Source organism: Episyrphus balteatus, chromosome 3 (genome assembly GCF_945859705.1).
Source record: "Episyrphus balteatus chromosome 3, idEpiBalt1.1, whole genome shotgun sequence".
In the NCBI taxonomy this organism is placed as follows: Eukaryota; Metazoa; Arthropoda; class Insecta; order Diptera; family Syrphidae; genus Episyrphus; species Episyrphus balteatus.
In genome coordinates this window covers 83,065,784-83,084,163 of record NC_079136.1, presented here as the reverse complement: position 1 = coordinate 83,084,163, position 18,380 = coordinate 83,065,784, and the positions used below count along the sequence as shown (strand labels likewise).

The window sequence follows — 18,380 nt, the reverse complement described above, 5'->3', positions numbered from 1 at the left end:
ATGTATTTAGGTTTTTAATGTTTGTCCTAAAGAAACATTTTCTAGATTTAAGTTGAATAATAAAAATCTTTCTTTTACACAAAAAAAAAAAAAAATCACTCATCCAAATAAATCTTTAAACAAATGCAATCTTTTCAGGTACGCCAATGTTATACCTTTGCCAGAGACACGGGTAATACTTCAGCAACAGAACGGCGATGAGAAGAGCGAATATATTAACGCCAACTATGTCAGGGTAAGTAGTATCATCCGTACCGTAGACACAAAAAATTCAACAACTATTATTCCATCTAATCTTCACTTTAGTCACGGAAGCATAAAGCATATAGAAAGCAATTACTATCTTCATTATAAATAGTAGACTGTTTTTCTTATTCTTTAAATCTAAAAATAAAATTAGACGAAAATAATGCGTAGGTTTTGTTTGATACCTTCAATCTTTTTGACTTTTTCATAAAAAAATTCAAACTCAACTCATCACAGAATTACCCAAGAAGAACTAATGTTTTATTGTTCAGTTAAGACGGTGCAGTGTCTCGATTTAAATTAGTCATCATAAGTTTTTTTTATTTTTAAAATGATGTAAGAATTTTGAATTTGTCTCACATTTAACGTCTTTTAAATCCAAAAGATTGCAACCTTTTTTGAATACAATCCACTTTAGTGCATCCACCCACCAAAATTTACTTTTATTTCAATTTTCCTCACCTGTGTCATAAAATTTAAGTATTGACTTATTTTTCATTTACAAAAATTCTTATGCGTCTTCGAATACAAAAAAAAATAAAAATACAAAAAAAAATTAAATAATTTATGAATATTTTAACCTTGTGTGGGACTTGAAGTTAATTATAAATTAAATTCAATGCTCACTTACACATTTTCCTGACTACGACACGGGTGTGAGAATATGTGAATTTAATTTTTTATGAATACACTCTCGCTGGATGCCACCAATTTGTTGGGGAAAGTTATATGTACGAGTAAGTTAAGTTAGTTTAATCGCAAACTTGAGTTTAGAGCGCAATATCGCGGCCGTCAAGCACTTACTCGTATAATATAGAGTCTTTGGATTCGAGATAAGATTATATTATTCCACATGTGCGTGAATTTTTTTTTTTTTTTCTGAAGTGTTTTTCTTTTATATATCTTTTTGCACAAAATAAATGAGTGAGTGATGGATGACTCAGAGGTTTTACTACAGTGGTTTATTAAGTCTAATTAAATTTAATGCTCGACTTGGACGTAGAAACTGGCTGGTTTTAATGGGATTCTAGGAAATAGACCCGAATTTTTTATAAGAAGCTTAAAATGTAAGCATGTATGTTTTGTTATTTAAAAGATATAAGTCAAATTTCTAAGTAAAAATGCGATGTGTCAAGAGTCAGATTCTTGTTTGGCTGAAGGATTGAGAATTTTTCGACTACTTTGGTGTGGAAGATCTCTAGATACTGAAAGTAATTCACTCTTTTGACATGCAAACGTTTTGCAGCACGCCTTTTTTTATAGTTTTTAATAAACCTTGTATGTATAAAAAAAACTATCAACCATAAACTTAAACATCTTTTATGTCAGGAATGTTTTTAGTTTTAAACTTTGATTTGACACCAAAAAAAAACCTAAACTCGTCAACACACATACAAAAAACAGGACTTTTACAAAACACTCACGTTCATCACTTCTAACCTTAAAACAGGCTACAAAACTACCAAGCTTAGACCGGGAAGACCATGAATTTTGAAAGTTGACAATATTTCCTTTAATTTGACACCAATATCGTCTTGTTACCAACTATAATTATATATATAAAATATAAAAAATCCAAGAAATACCATACAAAATTCTAAAAGTGTGCTTAACTACTTTGGTACTTTTTGGTCTTTTTTTTAAATTAAATTTTTTTTTTTTCATTGAATATGAATAGTTATACATAAATCCAAGAGCGAACATCTTTTTGACATCAATTTAGCAAACATTTTAGCTTATATATAGTTTTTAAAAAGAAAATTCTATTAACGCTTATTATGTCCTCCATTTTGAATCCAGCATTTTGAATAAATAAGAGTTGGAAGATTTTTCGTAAATCTCATACTAATATTCTTCAGAGTCCTAAAACTCATGACTTTTCTTTCAAAAATGGCTGTGCAAATGGTTTTTGATTTAAATTTAATGAAAAAATAAAGTTATAATAAAAATTTTGCCATATTTAGACAAATTTCAAAATGCCGCCGGAGTTCCTTACCCAATTCTAAAATTACAATTAAAAAAAAAAATGTTCAACCTTTAGGACCGATCTGGAGGTAGAAGATATTAACCGATGTTAATAATTTCTTAGACTTCACCATTCGCAATTTTTCCGCGCTATTAGGATTTGAAATTCGAAAAAAAACAGTTTTTCGACCCACAATAATGCACAATGCACTTTATCAATTCATTTGTACCAGGATGCGGTAGGGAAGACCTGTGATTTTCGTTATTTACATTTTTTTTTTGAGAAATCTATTAACATCACCTTAAACCACCTACTTCTTCTTGCAATTCAATGAAAAATTACAAAAATGTCAAAATTGATGAATGATAACAGAAAAAGCTTTTATTTTCGTTTTAATTGTGCATACAAATAAGGCTTTATTATATATTTTTTTTTGAATATTATTTTAGGTAATTTAAAATCTTTTAACAATTGTTTCATAAGTTTCAATGATTTGTCATCGCCCAGCTTTTTTTTTTTTTTTGTTTTATGTCCATAAAATGTTATTGAATAATAAACACGTAGGTGTAAAGTTTAAAGATTAGAATTTAACTTAAAGAGACAAGTCATTATTATAACAACTTATGTACGAACATACTCGTATGTATGTATGTATGTATTTTTTAGTCGAAGCTTTTCAATTAGTTTTGATTAATTTTGAAGCGGTATATTTATGTAGGTATTAAATCAAATAATAAAACAAAAACACAATAAATCAGTTTTGTTTTATTGGCCTTCAATAAATAAGATAAACGTATGTATATAAAAGCTTGATAATGTCGGTTGTGAATCGTCATAGTTGTGCACTATTGAAGATCAAACCCCAAATCAATTGAAATGAAAATATGTATTGGTCTCTCAATTTATATTTTATTTCAGCGATTTTTTCTTCAAAATAAAAATCTTTTAATAACATCAATTAAATATTTAAATACTGATATTAACTAACTTTTGGGCCAGTAATGATTTTTAAGTGATCTGCTGCATTTAGAATTAATACACCACCGATTTGATTTTTTTATCTGCAAACAACTTATATGTTTCACATACGCCCAAGTGTACAAATTCTGAAACGGCTTTAGTTTGTGAAAATGTTTACAAAAGGTTCTGGAATTCTCAGATCAAATATAGGTTGAAATCATTAACGCATCACTGCTTTTGCTTAGAATTGATAACTGTTTTTTGTAGAAGAGTTTCATATAATATTACACGGTGTAACACTCAAAATATACGCGGGCGGAGACCTATCAGGTTTTGTAGAGCTAGTCGCACTGAATACGAAACGGTCAGGGTTCGGACTTCAGTTTCAAAATTTCGAAGCAGATTTGAAAAAAAAGTGAAGTAGATCCTAAATTTCGGAAGTAGATTTCAAAATTAAACTTTCAGAACATTTATTTACAAAAATTTATTCTAAAAAAATTATTTTTCTTTACTTTTTTTATTATGATCTTTTCCAAAAAACCTTTCTCATCTAGTGGTTGTAACGGTGCTTTGGGGTAAAACGGTTAATTTAGCATAATCTAACAAAATTTTGATCAGGAATTCTCCAAAATCAGTCAAAATTACTTTCATAAACTTTATTTATATCTTGAATTTGAAGAATAATTGACCTCCATTCATCTTTTGAGATTTCAGTTGAGATTTATTTCTCAATGCCTCGACCAGATTTAAAATTGAAGTTAAATCCCTTTCTCTTAATTTATTATTTGAAAAATATTTTTCAATCAAAAAATAGAAGTAGATCCTGAAAAAGAGAAGTAGGGAAGTAGATTTTATTTTTTTCCCAAAATCGAAGTAAATCTACTTCGATCGAAGTAAAGTCCGAACCCTGGAAACGGTATTTGAAAATCCCCTAACACCCCCAAAATCTGGAGTTACGGGAAAAAAACGGTTGTTTGGACCTCCACCCATTGAAAAAATTCTAGCTTCGACAATTTTTTACCCATTTTCGATTTTTTTACAGTTTCTGATAGAAAATAAATATACCTTTTTAACAATGTATAAAACATGTAACTCGGTTAAACCACTTAGAATTTATAAGCTGTCAAAGTTCAAAAATTCAATTTTTTTTGTCATTTGCCCAACTTCGGCATCAATTTAAAGTATATGTTTTCAAAACAACATGCTATTTAAAAAATATATTGTAAAACTATATCTATTTCCCAATTAATCGAGGTATTTTTTATGAAAATCACTTCAAAATTGGCTTAGAAAAAATTTTTTTTCAATTTCAACCCAGATACAGAAATTCGAACTATATGTTTCTATGTCTTCTAGTTTACGAGAAAATTGAAAAATAAAAACAAATAAAAACAAAAAATATTTTGAAAAAAGAAAAATCTGATAAAATAATTTTTCAATTTTCTCAAAAACTAGAAGACATAGAAACATATAGTTTTCATATAGTTTTTTTAGAAAAATGCCCCTCCCACCTTAACGGGGAGAGATAGACCCCCCTCTCAAAGAAAAAAATGTTTTTATTGAGCTCCTCTACAAAAACCCGTTATCAAATACTGGCGCCCAAGTTATCCTACTACGTGCCGAAACAACATTTTTTTTCTATACCTATACCTTTTTCTAAGCCAATTTTGAAGTGATTTTCATAAAAAATACCTCGATTAATTGGGAAATAGATATAGTTTTACAATATATTTTTTAAATAGCATGTTGTTTTGAAAACATATACTTTAAATTGATGCCGAAGTTGGGCAAATGACAAAAAAAATTGAATTTTTGAACTTTGACAGCTTATAAATTCTAAGTGGTTTAACCGAGTTACATGTTTTATACATTGTTAAAAAGGTATATTTATTTTCTATCAGAAACTGTAAAAAAATCGAAAATGGGTAAAAAATTGTCGAAGCTAGAATTTTTTCAATGGGTGGAGGTCCAAAAAACCGTTTTTTGCCCGTAACTCCAGATTTTGGGGGGTGTTAGGGGATTTTCAAATACCGTTTCGTATTCAGTGCGACTAGCTCTACAAAACCTGATAGGTCTCCGCCCGCGTATATTTTAAAACCTCATTTTTGTAACACCGTGTTATTAATCGAAATTAATCGATAATGTTAACTGCCTCAATTGATCCCTTATCAAAAGTTGAAAAGCATATGTTCTTATGCCTTATAGTTTTTGAGAAAATATCTTGGTACCAGAGATGTGCTCACGAGTGAGTCTGATAAATAAAGTATTTTTCTATTTTTTAGTTTTCTCAAAAACGAGAAGGCATAGAAATTTAAAGTTTTGTTTGATAAAGAATTAATTGAGGCATTTCGTCGGCTTAAAGCAATATTGTTCTAAGTACATGATTTCTTAAGGACTTAGAACTATTTTGCTTCACGCCGACGATTTTACTTTACCGATCAATTTTGTATTGAAATCTTGACAAAAATAGTATTCAATGTGTTTTTTAAAACATGTTTTCCCAAATTTTGACATTGAAATCCAATTTATTTCAAAAATATTAAGTTGATTGAAATAACTTAATTTAAAAATTAAAATTAAGTTTACATTTCTGGCTTTAAAAAGGTAATCATTAACATAACAATTTTTACTTGTTCTATAGGCCAAGTATCGGTTTCGTGTCGAAAAAAAATTTTAGGTTTTAATCAAAACCAACATTACAATCATGGAGAATTCCAAAAAAGTGGGTCTCGCAATTCCGTCGTCCGTCCATCTGTACACATTTCCACAGCCTAAACGCGTGGATGAATTTTCTTCAAATTTGGAGATGAGATGATTTTAATGGAATTCTGAAAGTTTGTTTTTTTTTTTGTTTTTTTTTTATCTCGCTTAGAAAGTGTACCTCCCATACAATTTTTTCAATTTAAATCAAATAACGTTATATTCTATTGCAATAAAACTGCATTTTTATTTAAAAAAAAAGTCAAATAAAAAAAATTTATTTTTTTCATATAAAAAAATTTGCCCCAAATGTACGCTCTTCCCCAACCTCAAGTGCTCTTGAACTCCAAGAGCAAGAACGTGCGTCCCCAGTGGTGCATTTTATTTTATTTGATTTAAAGTCATCTTTTATAAAACTGCCCCTAAAACTGCCATAGAAGACTATGTTACAGAAAGAAGCAAAATTAACTTATAAGATTTCATTTCGCGTACTGTTTACCAGGCTTCAAAACTGTACAGCGACTTTTTATTTAAAAAAAAAAGTTACTTTACCTTAAAGTAGCATACTATTTATATGAAAGAGAAATACAATTTTTTTGGAGGAGCATTAATAACGTCGCATCACGAAACTTTCTTTGATTGTTTCCTCGGGTATCTGGCCTAAACTTTCGTTTTCTCTTTTTCGGTTTTTAATTTTTCTCAACAAAAAAAATAAAAAAAATTTAATATTTATTAACAACACAAAGTAATATTCAAGGTTTAATGAGGTCCGTTTATTGATCTTTGAAATCGTTTGAAGATAAATCTAAATAGCTGATATTGTTGACGCAATTTGACAGACTCTGTAATCATCTCAACGCCAGACTTGATCTTATCTCAAGTTCGATTATTTTTAGCAATGCATAATTTGATACATACATTATCACAAGTGAAAACAGTTTCAGAAAATGCAATCTTTATACTCATATGAAGATATGTAGGTAGAAAACTTATAAAATCTAGTCTACCTAATTATAGCAGCAGTACCAATTAAAATATTGTACTGCTATCGGCGGGATTGAAAATTTCTATAGATTGCTTAGCTAAGGTCAACCATGTAATGATTTAAAACAAATTACCAATTAAAAAAATGTTGCATTTCCAATCAAATCGATATATTAGCAGCTGTTTTTTGTTTGTTTGTGATCCAATAGTATCAATACGCAATCTGTATCTAATGAACCGAATAAAAACCCTGACCGTTTTTAATTGATTTCTTTTGTTATTTTTTATGCTAATAAATCTGTTAGGTATACCTAATGATGATTCATGATCATGGTCCATAAAAAAGCATCATTAAATAGAATTAAGACATATTCATATAATTAAATAGTTTTTAATGCTTACTAATTCGAACCTTTTTTTATTTAATTTACAGGGTCCAAAAGATACAACCAATTATTACATTGCATGTCAGGCACCCCTTGAAACTACTGTCACTGATTTTTGGCGAATGATATGGGAACAAAATTCTCGTGTCATTATCATGGCAACTGATCTCATCGAGAATGGCATTGATAAATGTGCCGAATATCTGCCACCATCGGTGACACTTGACAATCATACAGTTTTCGGTGATTATCAAGTTACTTTGAAACATCGAGAAGTCAAGGAGAAATATGCTATTTCAACATTGATGCTAAAGAATACTGTGAATGATGAGAGTCGAGAAATTACACATTATTGGTATCAGTGGCCTGAAGCCGGAGTACCCACCGATGAGGCAGCTATAATTGCTATGCTTCTTGAGGCAAGAAGTTCACTCAAAGCTTATACAATTGAGCAGAGTGAGAGTAAAATTGAAAATTCTACAGGGGAAGATAATAATTCATCGGGGAAGAATGAAATTAATGGAAATGTTACTTCGGAGAAACCTAAAGTATCTATCAAGGATCAAGGGTATGTATGATATTATTAATTTTATTGGATTTAAATTTACGTGCGTTATGTGATAAGAGCATGAAATTCGCATGGTGCTCAATATAAATTTAATTTGGATATGTTGTTTTGAATTCCATCCGTAAGGGTAAATACAAGAGTTTTTCTGTGTTGCACATGTTTTGTTGCATTTCAAATTACATGAAATGAAGCATTTTTCCTCTTATACGATTTCGAGGTACTTTATACCTAAAACCTCATCTAATAAAACATTTGACCATCATCATAGGCCTAGTCCCTAGTGGCTAACAACTCTTAACCATTCTTTTATGCGTGGAAATAATTTGCATGAAAAGAAGGGTATTAAAATTTACAACCGATTCCAAACGAACAGAGATGCACTTTTTCATGAGATGATATTATTGGAAGCTTTGTTAATTCTTCGAATTAGCCATTATTCCCGAATATTCTTTAATTTTTTAGATGGTAGAGGCTGGGAATCGATCTGACACCTCGGGCGTCATAGCCCATCGCACTAACCATAGCGCCACGGGGTACTACCAAGTACTCTTTCAAAATAAGTGCTACACTGATGAATTTTTTGTATGGACGTTTTATTTTACTGTTTTTCACTCTATTTTTCACATAATTGAACCTCCCCCCCCCCCCCCCCTTCGTCCGGGTGCCACCAATGCCAGATACGGTACTGATGGTTTTTCATATTATCAATAAAGCTGTCATCATTAAAAGTTTGTATCGTTGTTAATGAATGACCCTTGTCATTATTGGACAAATAAACTGACCACATAAAAGCCCTTAAAATCGAGGGCCAGATCCATTAGTAGCGTTCCTTTTTCGGTCTTAGCTCTGAATATATATGTCAAATAGGCCCATATAAGGTGGTCATCCGAGTTGAACTGTAGCTTACTTCGTTGATTTCATCTGCAAAATTCTTTCGTTGTCCGCGGGAGTTCAATAAGAAGTGACTTAGTTGAATTACTCCTCCCCCCTCTTTCGCTTGCTGTGTCGCCAAGAACTTACGGCAGCTTTTTGAATTACCCTCTTTAGATAATTTCTTTTGTAGTGTTATTTACATTAACTAACTGCTGCATGCACCAAATTAGTCGAGTTAAAGGATCTCCTACTACCTGAGTCTGGTAGGAAGACTCATTGGAGCTTTGCCCCTCTTTAAACTTTATATAATTCAAAGAATCTTGGCGTCAAAGCCACCTAGTCGGTTTTCAACCGAATTCGGATAAACGTGAATGGTTAAGATCTTATACAGAAGTTTCGGGCTTTCTTAGTTTTTTTGAGAGATTTTTACATTTACTTCCTTATTAGCCCAAGAAAATAGTGGTTGGCAAGAGTGATCCTTCGTTTGATTTTTATTCTGAACTCAATTTGATGGGTAATAGTAGCTGTTGTTAAAAACGGCCACAAAAATAACTGACACAATTTTAAATGCGATATTTAGGAGGTTTATACTTCTATAATTATCGCAGTTGAGAGAGACTTCTTTTTGTGGCAAAGGCTAAGGCAAGCCTTTTTTATCCGGATTATTTTGTCTAACCAAAATGTACTAACTAGCAAAAGACTTTCCTGACCAAGCCATCTCTAGCTGCTGCAACTTGTTCGACCATTGATCATTTACATCCGCAGTCTTAATCGATCCAAGTAAGGCTTGAATAGCGTTCGTTCAAAGTGGGCTGTCTTGGCCGTAGTTTGGCAAAATATTTTTATAATATGAGAATTGACGAACTTAAATTCTGGGCTTGTATCCTTTCGCAGATTGCGAGTATAATATCTTTTCATAAGTTATCTTTTCATCAGTTTGGTTGACAGCTTTTCAGCTTTTTGCTTTGAAGGCCGCTTAGTTCACTTGTAAGGTTGAGTGCTGGATATATTATCCATATTGGTATTTCGACCCCCTGGAAAGTGTGTTAACCTGAGTTCCTTCTGGAAGGCTTTGTCTTGTCCGACCAATGACAACGGAAGTAAAGACAAGTCTTAAACGATTCTGGGACTAAAATCACATGATAACCTTGACATTACATTTAGACAATTATCGTTTGTCTAAAAAAAGTTAATTTTGGCCTGATCATGGAAAGGACCTTACTTTCATTTATAAAAATAAGCTAAAGTTCCATACAAGAAGTTGGAAGTTAATTCTTAATGACAAATTTTGAACACAAATCATTACATTTTCCATACATCATTAAACTAACCCACCATTAAAATTAAATGTTTTGTGATTGTTCAATAACCAATTAATTTTTATAATTTATCCATTTATTCACTTATAGCCCCCTCACTATTCACTGCTCTCCAGGTACGGGCCGAACTGGAACAATTCTAGCTTGCGACATTGCCATGCGTTGTCTGGAAGAACCAAAACGCACCGTTGATATACCACAAATTGTCTATAGCGTACGAAGAGGTCGAGCTAGTGCTGTCCAAACTAAGGAACAATACGAATTTATTTACAAAGTTACCCATATGTATGCAACGAAAATTTCAAACATAAATAATGATAATTAAGAAGAAAAAAAAATTAAATTTAAGGCTCTCGAAGTTTATCTTCTGTATTTTGTATTTTTATTATTTTTGTTTAAGCTTTATTCACAAAAAAAAGAAAAAAAGAAAACAGTGCTTAGGTTATAAAATTTCCAAAAGAGCTATAATGGTATTCCTCTCTATTGTGATATAAATATATTTTTTTTAAATTTAAATTTTATGTTAATTAATATTTTTTTTTTTGTTTGCTTCGCCGTTTGTGTTAATATAAATAAAAAAAAAAACGTAGCCCACATTAAATTTAATAAATTCTTGGGTTTATTATACGAATTATGCTTTATATTTACATAGAACATCATAAAAAAAACATATTGAATGAAAACTTGCACATAAAATCCTTTATGTATAATGTGTTAATTAAAATGGTATTATTCAAAAATATGTAATATTTTAGTTGATAAGAAAAATTATTGTAAATTTTTATTTGTAAATAAGTAAATATAAACTGTGTTATACGTACATTTATTCATAAAAGAAGAAAATTAATTTTGTTTTATTTAGTGAGGCGTGTGAAGAGTTTTTAAAGTTTATTTTTTCTCAAAAAATAAACGAAAATAAATAAAACGATAAATCGTTGAAATCGGATAGTTATCGTTGAAGAGCGACTGTAAAACGATAAATAATTGTTTAAATTTTTGTCGAGAAAACAATTAAAATTTTTGAACTATTACTCCGTTAACGGTAGAAAAATACTCGGTCCCATACCCAGGTACCACAGTTTTTAGGGCTTGTCCCACCAATTACGAAATTTTTTGAACAAATTTCACATTGGTTGGAAATTGACAACAATGATTGAATTTTTGAAGTAGTAGCCAAATAAAATATTTTTTACGACAAATTTGCAAGGAATAAAATACAAATAAATGCTAATCTACTAAGTTCAACAATACCAGGTATTGTATACAGGGTGTCCCAAAATTTAACGTCGAAACGAAAACGGTAGATAGGGTAGGTGGTTATCAGTTATCAGAAAAATAATAAAAAAAATCGCAGCCATATATTTTGTGAGTTATGGGCATTTGAATAAAAGTTAAAAAAATAGTCACCCTGTGAGGGTTTTTTATGTGCCGTGACTACAAATCTTAATTTTTCTCATTTTTTTTCTTTTGCTACGGAACCTTGAATAACCCTGCTACCAAATGCATTCAAAAATTTTTACTCAGCAGCATCAGTTTTAAAGAAAATTTCACTTTTTTGCCCAACTAAGTACAAAAAAATTTCACATGACTCTAATTCAATGAACCGTAGTGTACTAAAAATACACTACGATGTTTCGGCAAGTTACCTTAAAAGTTGGTGTGTTCAATTCTCTTTTCAAAATGGTATAACATTGTTAAGAATATTCCATAAATAACCGATATAAAATTTATTTTCTTAAAAAATCCGACTTTTTTATTAGGTATTTTGTCCATATTATTTTAGTTTTGTACTCTTTCAGAACCTTTCAGAATACAAAAACTTAAATAATATGGAAAAATAACCTAATAAAAAAGTATTTTTTCCTCCAAAAATACCGTCTCCGTGATCAACCGTCTTCTCTTCCTCCACATGCAGTTTGAATAAATTTAAAAAAAGAGCACGTATACGCCACAGTGTATGTGAAAAACTTGAAAATAATGTAAACTACAACTGTTGCCCAGGTGCCAACACACCCAAATAGATATTAAGGGCCATTTGCTGGAACGAAACATAAAGGCCTAAGATTCTCCTACCGGTTTGCACGAATTTGAAAGTAATTCCTCAATCACGCTAAGTTTAACATAACATAGGGGGAAGAATTAGTAGCACATAAAAATTTATGTTCCACCTAAGTACTTTAAATTTGAGGAAAAAAGAAATAAGACCCGTTAAAAAAATGATTTTTGCAATAAAATGGACATCGATTTGATAGTTTAGCAATGTTTAACTCACTTTCATACGTGTAAACCATCAGCAGATGGTACAATTTGCCATAAACATTTTTGTAGTAGTATTCACCACTTTTTTTAATTTTTTTTTATTTTAATTTTGACACACAAACACATATAGATAAAATATCCTTTAAATTAATACATTAATTATTAAATTTAACTCACAATTTACGAATATAACTTTTTAAACGTTTTATGCAATAAAAAACACAAACTCTGAGAAAAGTATAATGTCGTTTTCGATTTACTCTCCGGAAGCGTCCGGAATCATTCAGAAGCCTTCTGAAAGCGTTTTATTCGCACGAATATGACAGGCAGAACGCTTCTCAGAAGAGAAATTCTCTTCTCGATTTAAAATCGGAATTCAATCGAGAGGCACTAATACACGAATATTTAAAAGTCAAATTAATCACTCAATCATTTGACCTGTTCAATTGATTTGACCTGTTCCATTTGATTTCATAATGAGTGAATCCTTGAGTGAAACCAATCGAAAACGACATAACAAAATTGTTAAATTATTTCATCCAAATTGCTCAAAAACAATTCAAATTAATTTAATGTCGTTTTCGATTGGTTTCACTCAAGGATTCACTCATTCTGAAATCCAATAAAACAGTTTGAATTGCTTACACTCAATTCTGAAAGTTTTTATCGGTGTTAGTGAATAATCAAAAAAAATAGTTTTAATTTTGTACGAGAAAATTTTGTTTGACATTTATTTTCTATGTATAAGTAATTTTGAGTCGATTCTGATTTGAAATCGAGAAGAGAATTTTTCTTCTGAGAAGCGTTCTAGCTGTCATGTTTTTGTGAATAAAACGCTTTCAGAAGGCTTCTGAATGCTTCCGAACGCTTCCGGGCGGCCAATCGAAAACGACATAAGTCTATATTGATTTGACAATTGAATTTGAAGTTCTCAGCGATTTCTATCATGAAAGTATATTTTTGCTAAGTCCAACATAAATATTTTTTAGAAACGTAGAATAAACTAAATAGAACATAGGAGCCAATTTTATTAATCAACACCCAAACCAAAATTACAAAAAGCTCATGTCCTGTTTTCGAAAATTTGATTTGAAAAAAAAAAAATAAATAAAACCAATTTTTTCATACCAAAACCCCTTTGTAGAGTCTCAAAAAATTGCCACATGTTACGTTCTCAGTGATCCAACATATCCGTTTAGCCTGTGGCTTTTTTTTACAGATAGACGGATTTGCGGAACTCTTTCAGGACCATAAGGTAAGAGAGGATGATGGAAATATTGTTATTACTTAAAATTATTTCTTAATGCATTTTGTTGTAAAGAATTGAAAATCGTAAGTTTTCAGATTGGCCCTTTAAAAGTTACTAGATCACGAACCTAGCCCCTTAAAGCGAGTTAAGAAACATTGTTGGGCTTCTTATTTACGATATCTTTTCGGGTCGAAAGATTTCAGAGAATGAAAATGCAACATTGCTCCTCATATCTTACCAAATTACCTATCCAATCCATATTAATAGAAATAACCATTTTAATATAAGTTTACAAAAACAATTCTTTTATTGCATTAAAATATATAGTAAATAAAAAAAAAATACTAAACTTAAACGATATTAAGTTTGAATGTTATAACCTTAGTACCAAGGCCCACCTTTTCCATTAGCTGGTCCAGCCCCACCAATTGCAGACCCCTGCCAGGGACCATACGACTCCAAATTTGGAACATGATTTGTTCCCGAATTAATAGGACCGAAGGCATTATCCTTTGTCAATGATAAATGATGAGCAGTTGAAGCGGCTCCATTTTGTATTAATTGTCCCAGCTTTGATGCTTCATATTCGGATTTCTGGATTTCTGCAGCTGCAGCATGTGCAGATCGTTGTAAGGCAGAAGCTGCTTCAGCTTCTTTAGCAGCAGCTATACGCTGCTGATGAGCAACTGCTGACTTTGAAGCGGCCAAACGCTGTTGAGCCAGGACAACTCCTTGAGCAGCAGCAGCAGCTTCTGATCTCTGAATAGCTGCAGCAGCCTGGCTTTTTTGAGTAAGAATTGTAGCGGCTGTTTCACGTTCCATTGCCATGCGTTGTTGTTTGAGAACATTTTCTCTAGCCGCTTGCATTTGTTGCTGAGCGATGAGAACATTTGCAGAAGCTTGTTTTGCTGCTGCAATAGCATTGGCAACGTCCGCTGGAGATGGCCTGGTTAAAATATATTTTATCAAGTTTGAATAGTTTTGTACTTTCTTTAAGAGGAGTTTAAACTACCCTGAGTTCCATGGTCCTAAACTGCCTCCATTTCCAGACTTCCATCCACCCAAAGATGCACCACCAAAGAAGTTATACCCATGTCCAAAAAGAGGCAGTTCACGCTTCTTAACTTTATCCGCTTCAACACCACAAAGAATGCTTCCAATGACAAAGAGACAAAGAATCTAAGACAAATAAATTGAATTAAAGTTTCCAAAATGATAAATCATCAATTTTCTTACTGATAAGTTTGAAGCCATTTTCTTAGGTTTACTTGCTTACTGGACAAAGGCCTTGAGTGTTGTGATACTTTGAAAGAAAATATTTTCATATTTATGCAATTTGATCAGATTGATTGAAAGGCTATCAAACCAGAGTAAGTTGAAGACTTTCGATTTCATTGATGATACAATTTGCCCACAAATCACGTGCGAGACTTCTTTAAAACAATCGTTATCCAAGTGAAAGGGATTTAGTTTAATTAAGTCATGGAAAGATCTAGGAAGCTGTGAACATCAGCATCTTTAAAAATACTTTAAGCAAGTAAATTTTGCGTTTAAGAAAATTGGTGAGTGATTTAAAAGACTGTGGTCTAACTATTAGGTCCAATCTTTGGAAAATTACATGACCTATAAATTGGCTTACGTAGGGATAAGATTAACCCTTGCTTGCTTACTCTTGGCGTTTTTTTCTAAATAAAATAAATAAAAGATTACTTTACCAAATAAAATTAAAATAAAAAAAATTATCATTTCCGGTACAGATACAATTTGCTTGCACTTAAAATTATCACATATGCCAAAACGGTAAAAGATTAGAAATTTATTTTTTTCAGATTTTTGAGAAAAAATCAAGGTTAAGGGTTAACCCCTTCGAAAAAAAATTCATTTTTAAAAATTTCCTTCAAATCCATCGAGTGAGATATCAAAAGAAAGGTCTTTTCAAGTACTATTCATAACTGAAAATGGGTCATATCCAAATGCCCCACGTTGGAAATGACCCACGTGGAAATGACAAACATGGGGCATTTGAAATGCCCAACGTGGCGCATTTGAAAATGACCCACGTGGGGCATTTGGATATGACCCACGTGGGCATTTGGAAATGACCCACGTGGGGCATTTAGATATGACCAACGTGGGGCATTTGGATATGACAAACATGGGGCATTTGGAAATGCCCCACGTGGGGCATTTGGATATGACCCACATGGGGCATTTGAAATGCCCCACGTGGGGCATTTGAAAATGACCCACGTGGGGCATTTGGATATGACCCACATGGGGCATTTGAAATGCCCCACGTGGGGCATTTGAAAATGACCCACGTGGGGCATTTGGAAATGACCCACGTGGGGCATTTGGATATGACCCACATGGGGCATTTAGATATGACCAACGTGGGGCATTTGGATATGACCCACGTGGGGCATTTGGAAATGGCCCACGTCGGGCATTTAGATATGACCAACGTGGGGCATTTGGATATGACCCACATGGGGCATTTGGAAATAACCCACGTGGGGCATTTGGAAATGACCCACGTGGGGCATTTGGAAATGACCCACGTGGGGCATTTGGATATGACCCACACGGGGCATTTGGAAATGACCCACGTGGGGCATTTGGATATGACCCACATGGGGCATTTGAAATGCCCCACCTGGGTCATTTAAAAATACCCCACTTGGGTCATATCCAAATGCCCCAAGTGGGTCATATCGAAATGCCCCACGTGGGTCATTTCCAAATGCCCTACGTGGGTCATTTCCAAATGCCATACGTGGGTCATATCCAAATGCCCCCCTCTAATTTCTTATAGGTCTAGTTCCTGAGATATTTCCAACCAAACATTTTTTTTTGTTTCTTTTCATCCCATTCCGAAGTCGATATCTTTTGACCAAAGTCTCGAAACAAGTTTTGGTTTACAGATAAGAGTTCACAGTGAAAAGGTCTATGCATTCCGGTAAAAAAATTACAAATTTATTTTTTTCAGATTTTTGAGAAAAAATCAAGGTTAACCCCTTGCCAAAAAAAATTCCATTTTTAAAAAGAAAGGTCTTTGCAAGCTCTATTCATAACTGAAAACTAAAAGTTTCTTAGAGGTCTGGTTCCTGAGATATTTCCAACCAAACATTTTTTTTCTTTCTTTTCCTTCCATTCCGAAGCCGATATCTTTTGACCCAAGTCTCGAAACAAGTTTTGGTTTATAGATATGAGTTCAGAGTGAAAAAGTCTATGCATTCCCGTAAAAAAATTACAAATTTATTTTTTTCAGATTTTAGAGAAAAAATCAAGGTTAACCCCTTGCCAAAAAAAATTCCAATTTTAAAAATTTCCTCCGAATCCATCGAATGAGACATCAAAAGCAAGGTCTTTGCAAGCTCTATTCATAACTGAAAACTAGAAGTTTCTTAGATGTCTTTTTCCTGAGATATTTGCAAAAAAAAACATTTTATTGTTTCTTTTCCTTCCATTCTAAACCGATATCTTTTGAATAAAGTCTCGAAACAAGTTTTGGTTTACAGATATGAGTTCACAGTGAAAAGATCTATGCATTCCGGAAAAAAATTACAAATTTATTTTTTTTTCAGATTTTTGAGAAAAAATCAAGGTTAACCCCTTGGCAAAAAAACTTCCATTTTTAAAAATTTCCTCCGAATCCATCGAATGAGACATCAAACGAAAGGTCTCTGCAAGCTCTATTCATAATTGAAAACTAAAAGTTTCTTAGAGATCTGGTTGCTGAGATATTTGCAAAAAAACATTTTTTTTGTTTCTTTTCCTTCCATTCCGAAGCCGATATCTTTTGACCAAAGTCTCGAAACAAGTTTTGGTTTACAGATATGAGTTCAGAGTGAAAAGGTCTATGCATTCCCGTAAAAAAAATTACAAATTTATTTTTTTCAGATTTTTGAGAAAAAATCAAGGTTAACCCCTTGGCAAAAAAAATTCCATTTTTAAAAATTTCCTCCGAATCCATCGAATGAGACATCAAAAGAAAGGTCTTTGCAAGCTCTATTCATAACTGAAAACTAAAAGTTTCTTAGAGGTCTGGTTCCTGGGATATTTGCAAAAAAACATTTTTTTTTGTTTCTTTTCCTTCCATTCCGAAGCCGATATCTTTTGACCAAAGTCTCGAAACAAGTTTTGGTTTACAGATATGAGTTCAGAGTGAAAAGGTCTATGTATTCCCGTAAAAAAATTACAAATTTTTTTTTTTCAGATTTTTGAGAAAAAATCAAGGTTAACTAACCCCTTGCCAAAAAAAATTCCCATTTTTAAAAAAAATTCCTCCGAATCCATCGAATGAGACATCAAAAGAAAGGTCTTTGCAAGCTCTATTCATAACTGAAAACTAAAAGTTTCTTAGAGGTCTGGTTCCTGAGATATTTGCAAAAAAATCATTTTTTTTTGTTTCTTTTCCTTCCATTCCGAAGCCGATATCTTTTGACCAAAGTCTCGAAACAAGTTTTGGTTTACAGATATGAGTTCAGAGTGAAAAGGTCTATGCATTCCCGTAAAAAAATTACAAATTTATTTTTTTTCAGATTTTAGAGAAAAAATCAAGGTTAACCCCTTGGCAAAAAAAATTCCATTTTTAAAAATTTCCTCCGAATCCATCGAATGAGACATCAAAAGAAAGGTCTTTGCAAGCTCTATTCATAACTGAAAACTAAAAGTTTCTTAGAGGTCTGGTTCCTGGGATATTTGCAAAAAAACATTTTTTTTTGTTTCTTTTCCTTCCATTCCGAAGCCGATATCTTTTGACCAAAGTCTCGAAACAAGTTTTAGTTTACAGATATGAGTTAACAGTGAAAAGGTCTATGTATTCCCGTAAAAAAATTACAAATTTATTTTTGATATGACCCACATG

The 18,380-nt window shown here is 32.1% G+C and overlaps 2 protein-coding genes across 3 annotated transcripts in view; one reads left to right on the top strand and one right to left on the bottom strand.

The window, feature by feature from the left end:
• The window catches only part of LOC129916804 (mucin-2), a 77,815-nt gene extending 67,082 nt beyond the window's left edge, over positions 1 to 10,733 (top strand). Inside the window, exons 4-6 of the mRNA XM_055996948.1 lie at positions 139 to 235; positions 7,290 to 7,810; positions 10,093 to 10,733. Of these exons, the coding sequence (XP_055852923.1) occupies positions 139 to 235; positions 7,290 to 7,810; positions 10,093 to 10,327 (853 nt within the window). The 3' untranslated portion in view covers positions 10,328 to 10,733. The remainder of the gene's footprint in view (positions 1 to 138; positions 236 to 7,289; positions 7,811 to 10,092) is intronic.
• Positions 10,734 to 13,802: 3,069 nt separating this feature from the next.
• Positions 13,803 to 15,324, bottom strand: LOC129915926 (uncharacterized). 2 transcript variants are annotated; one of them, XM_055995633.1, is made up of 4 exons: positions 15,226 to 15,324; positions 14,747 to 15,010; positions 14,523 to 14,689; positions 13,803 to 14,456 (listed from the first exon to the last, which is right to left on the bottom strand). In XM_055995633.1, the coding sequence occupies exons 2-4, from the start codon at positions 14,762 to 14,764 to the stop codon at positions 13,892 to 13,894; spliced, it is 750 nt and encodes a 249-aa protein (XP_055851608.1). In that variant the 5' UTR covers positions 14,765 to 15,010; positions 15,226 to 15,324; the 3' UTR covers positions 13,803 to 13,891. The 2 variants fall into 2 exon arrangements, with proteins under 2 accessions (XP_055851608.1, XP_055851609.1); XM_055995634.1 differs by having other exon boundaries at positions 14,747 to 15,002; positions 15,226 to 15,293.
• Positions 15,325 to 18,380: the final 3,056 nt, after the last annotated feature.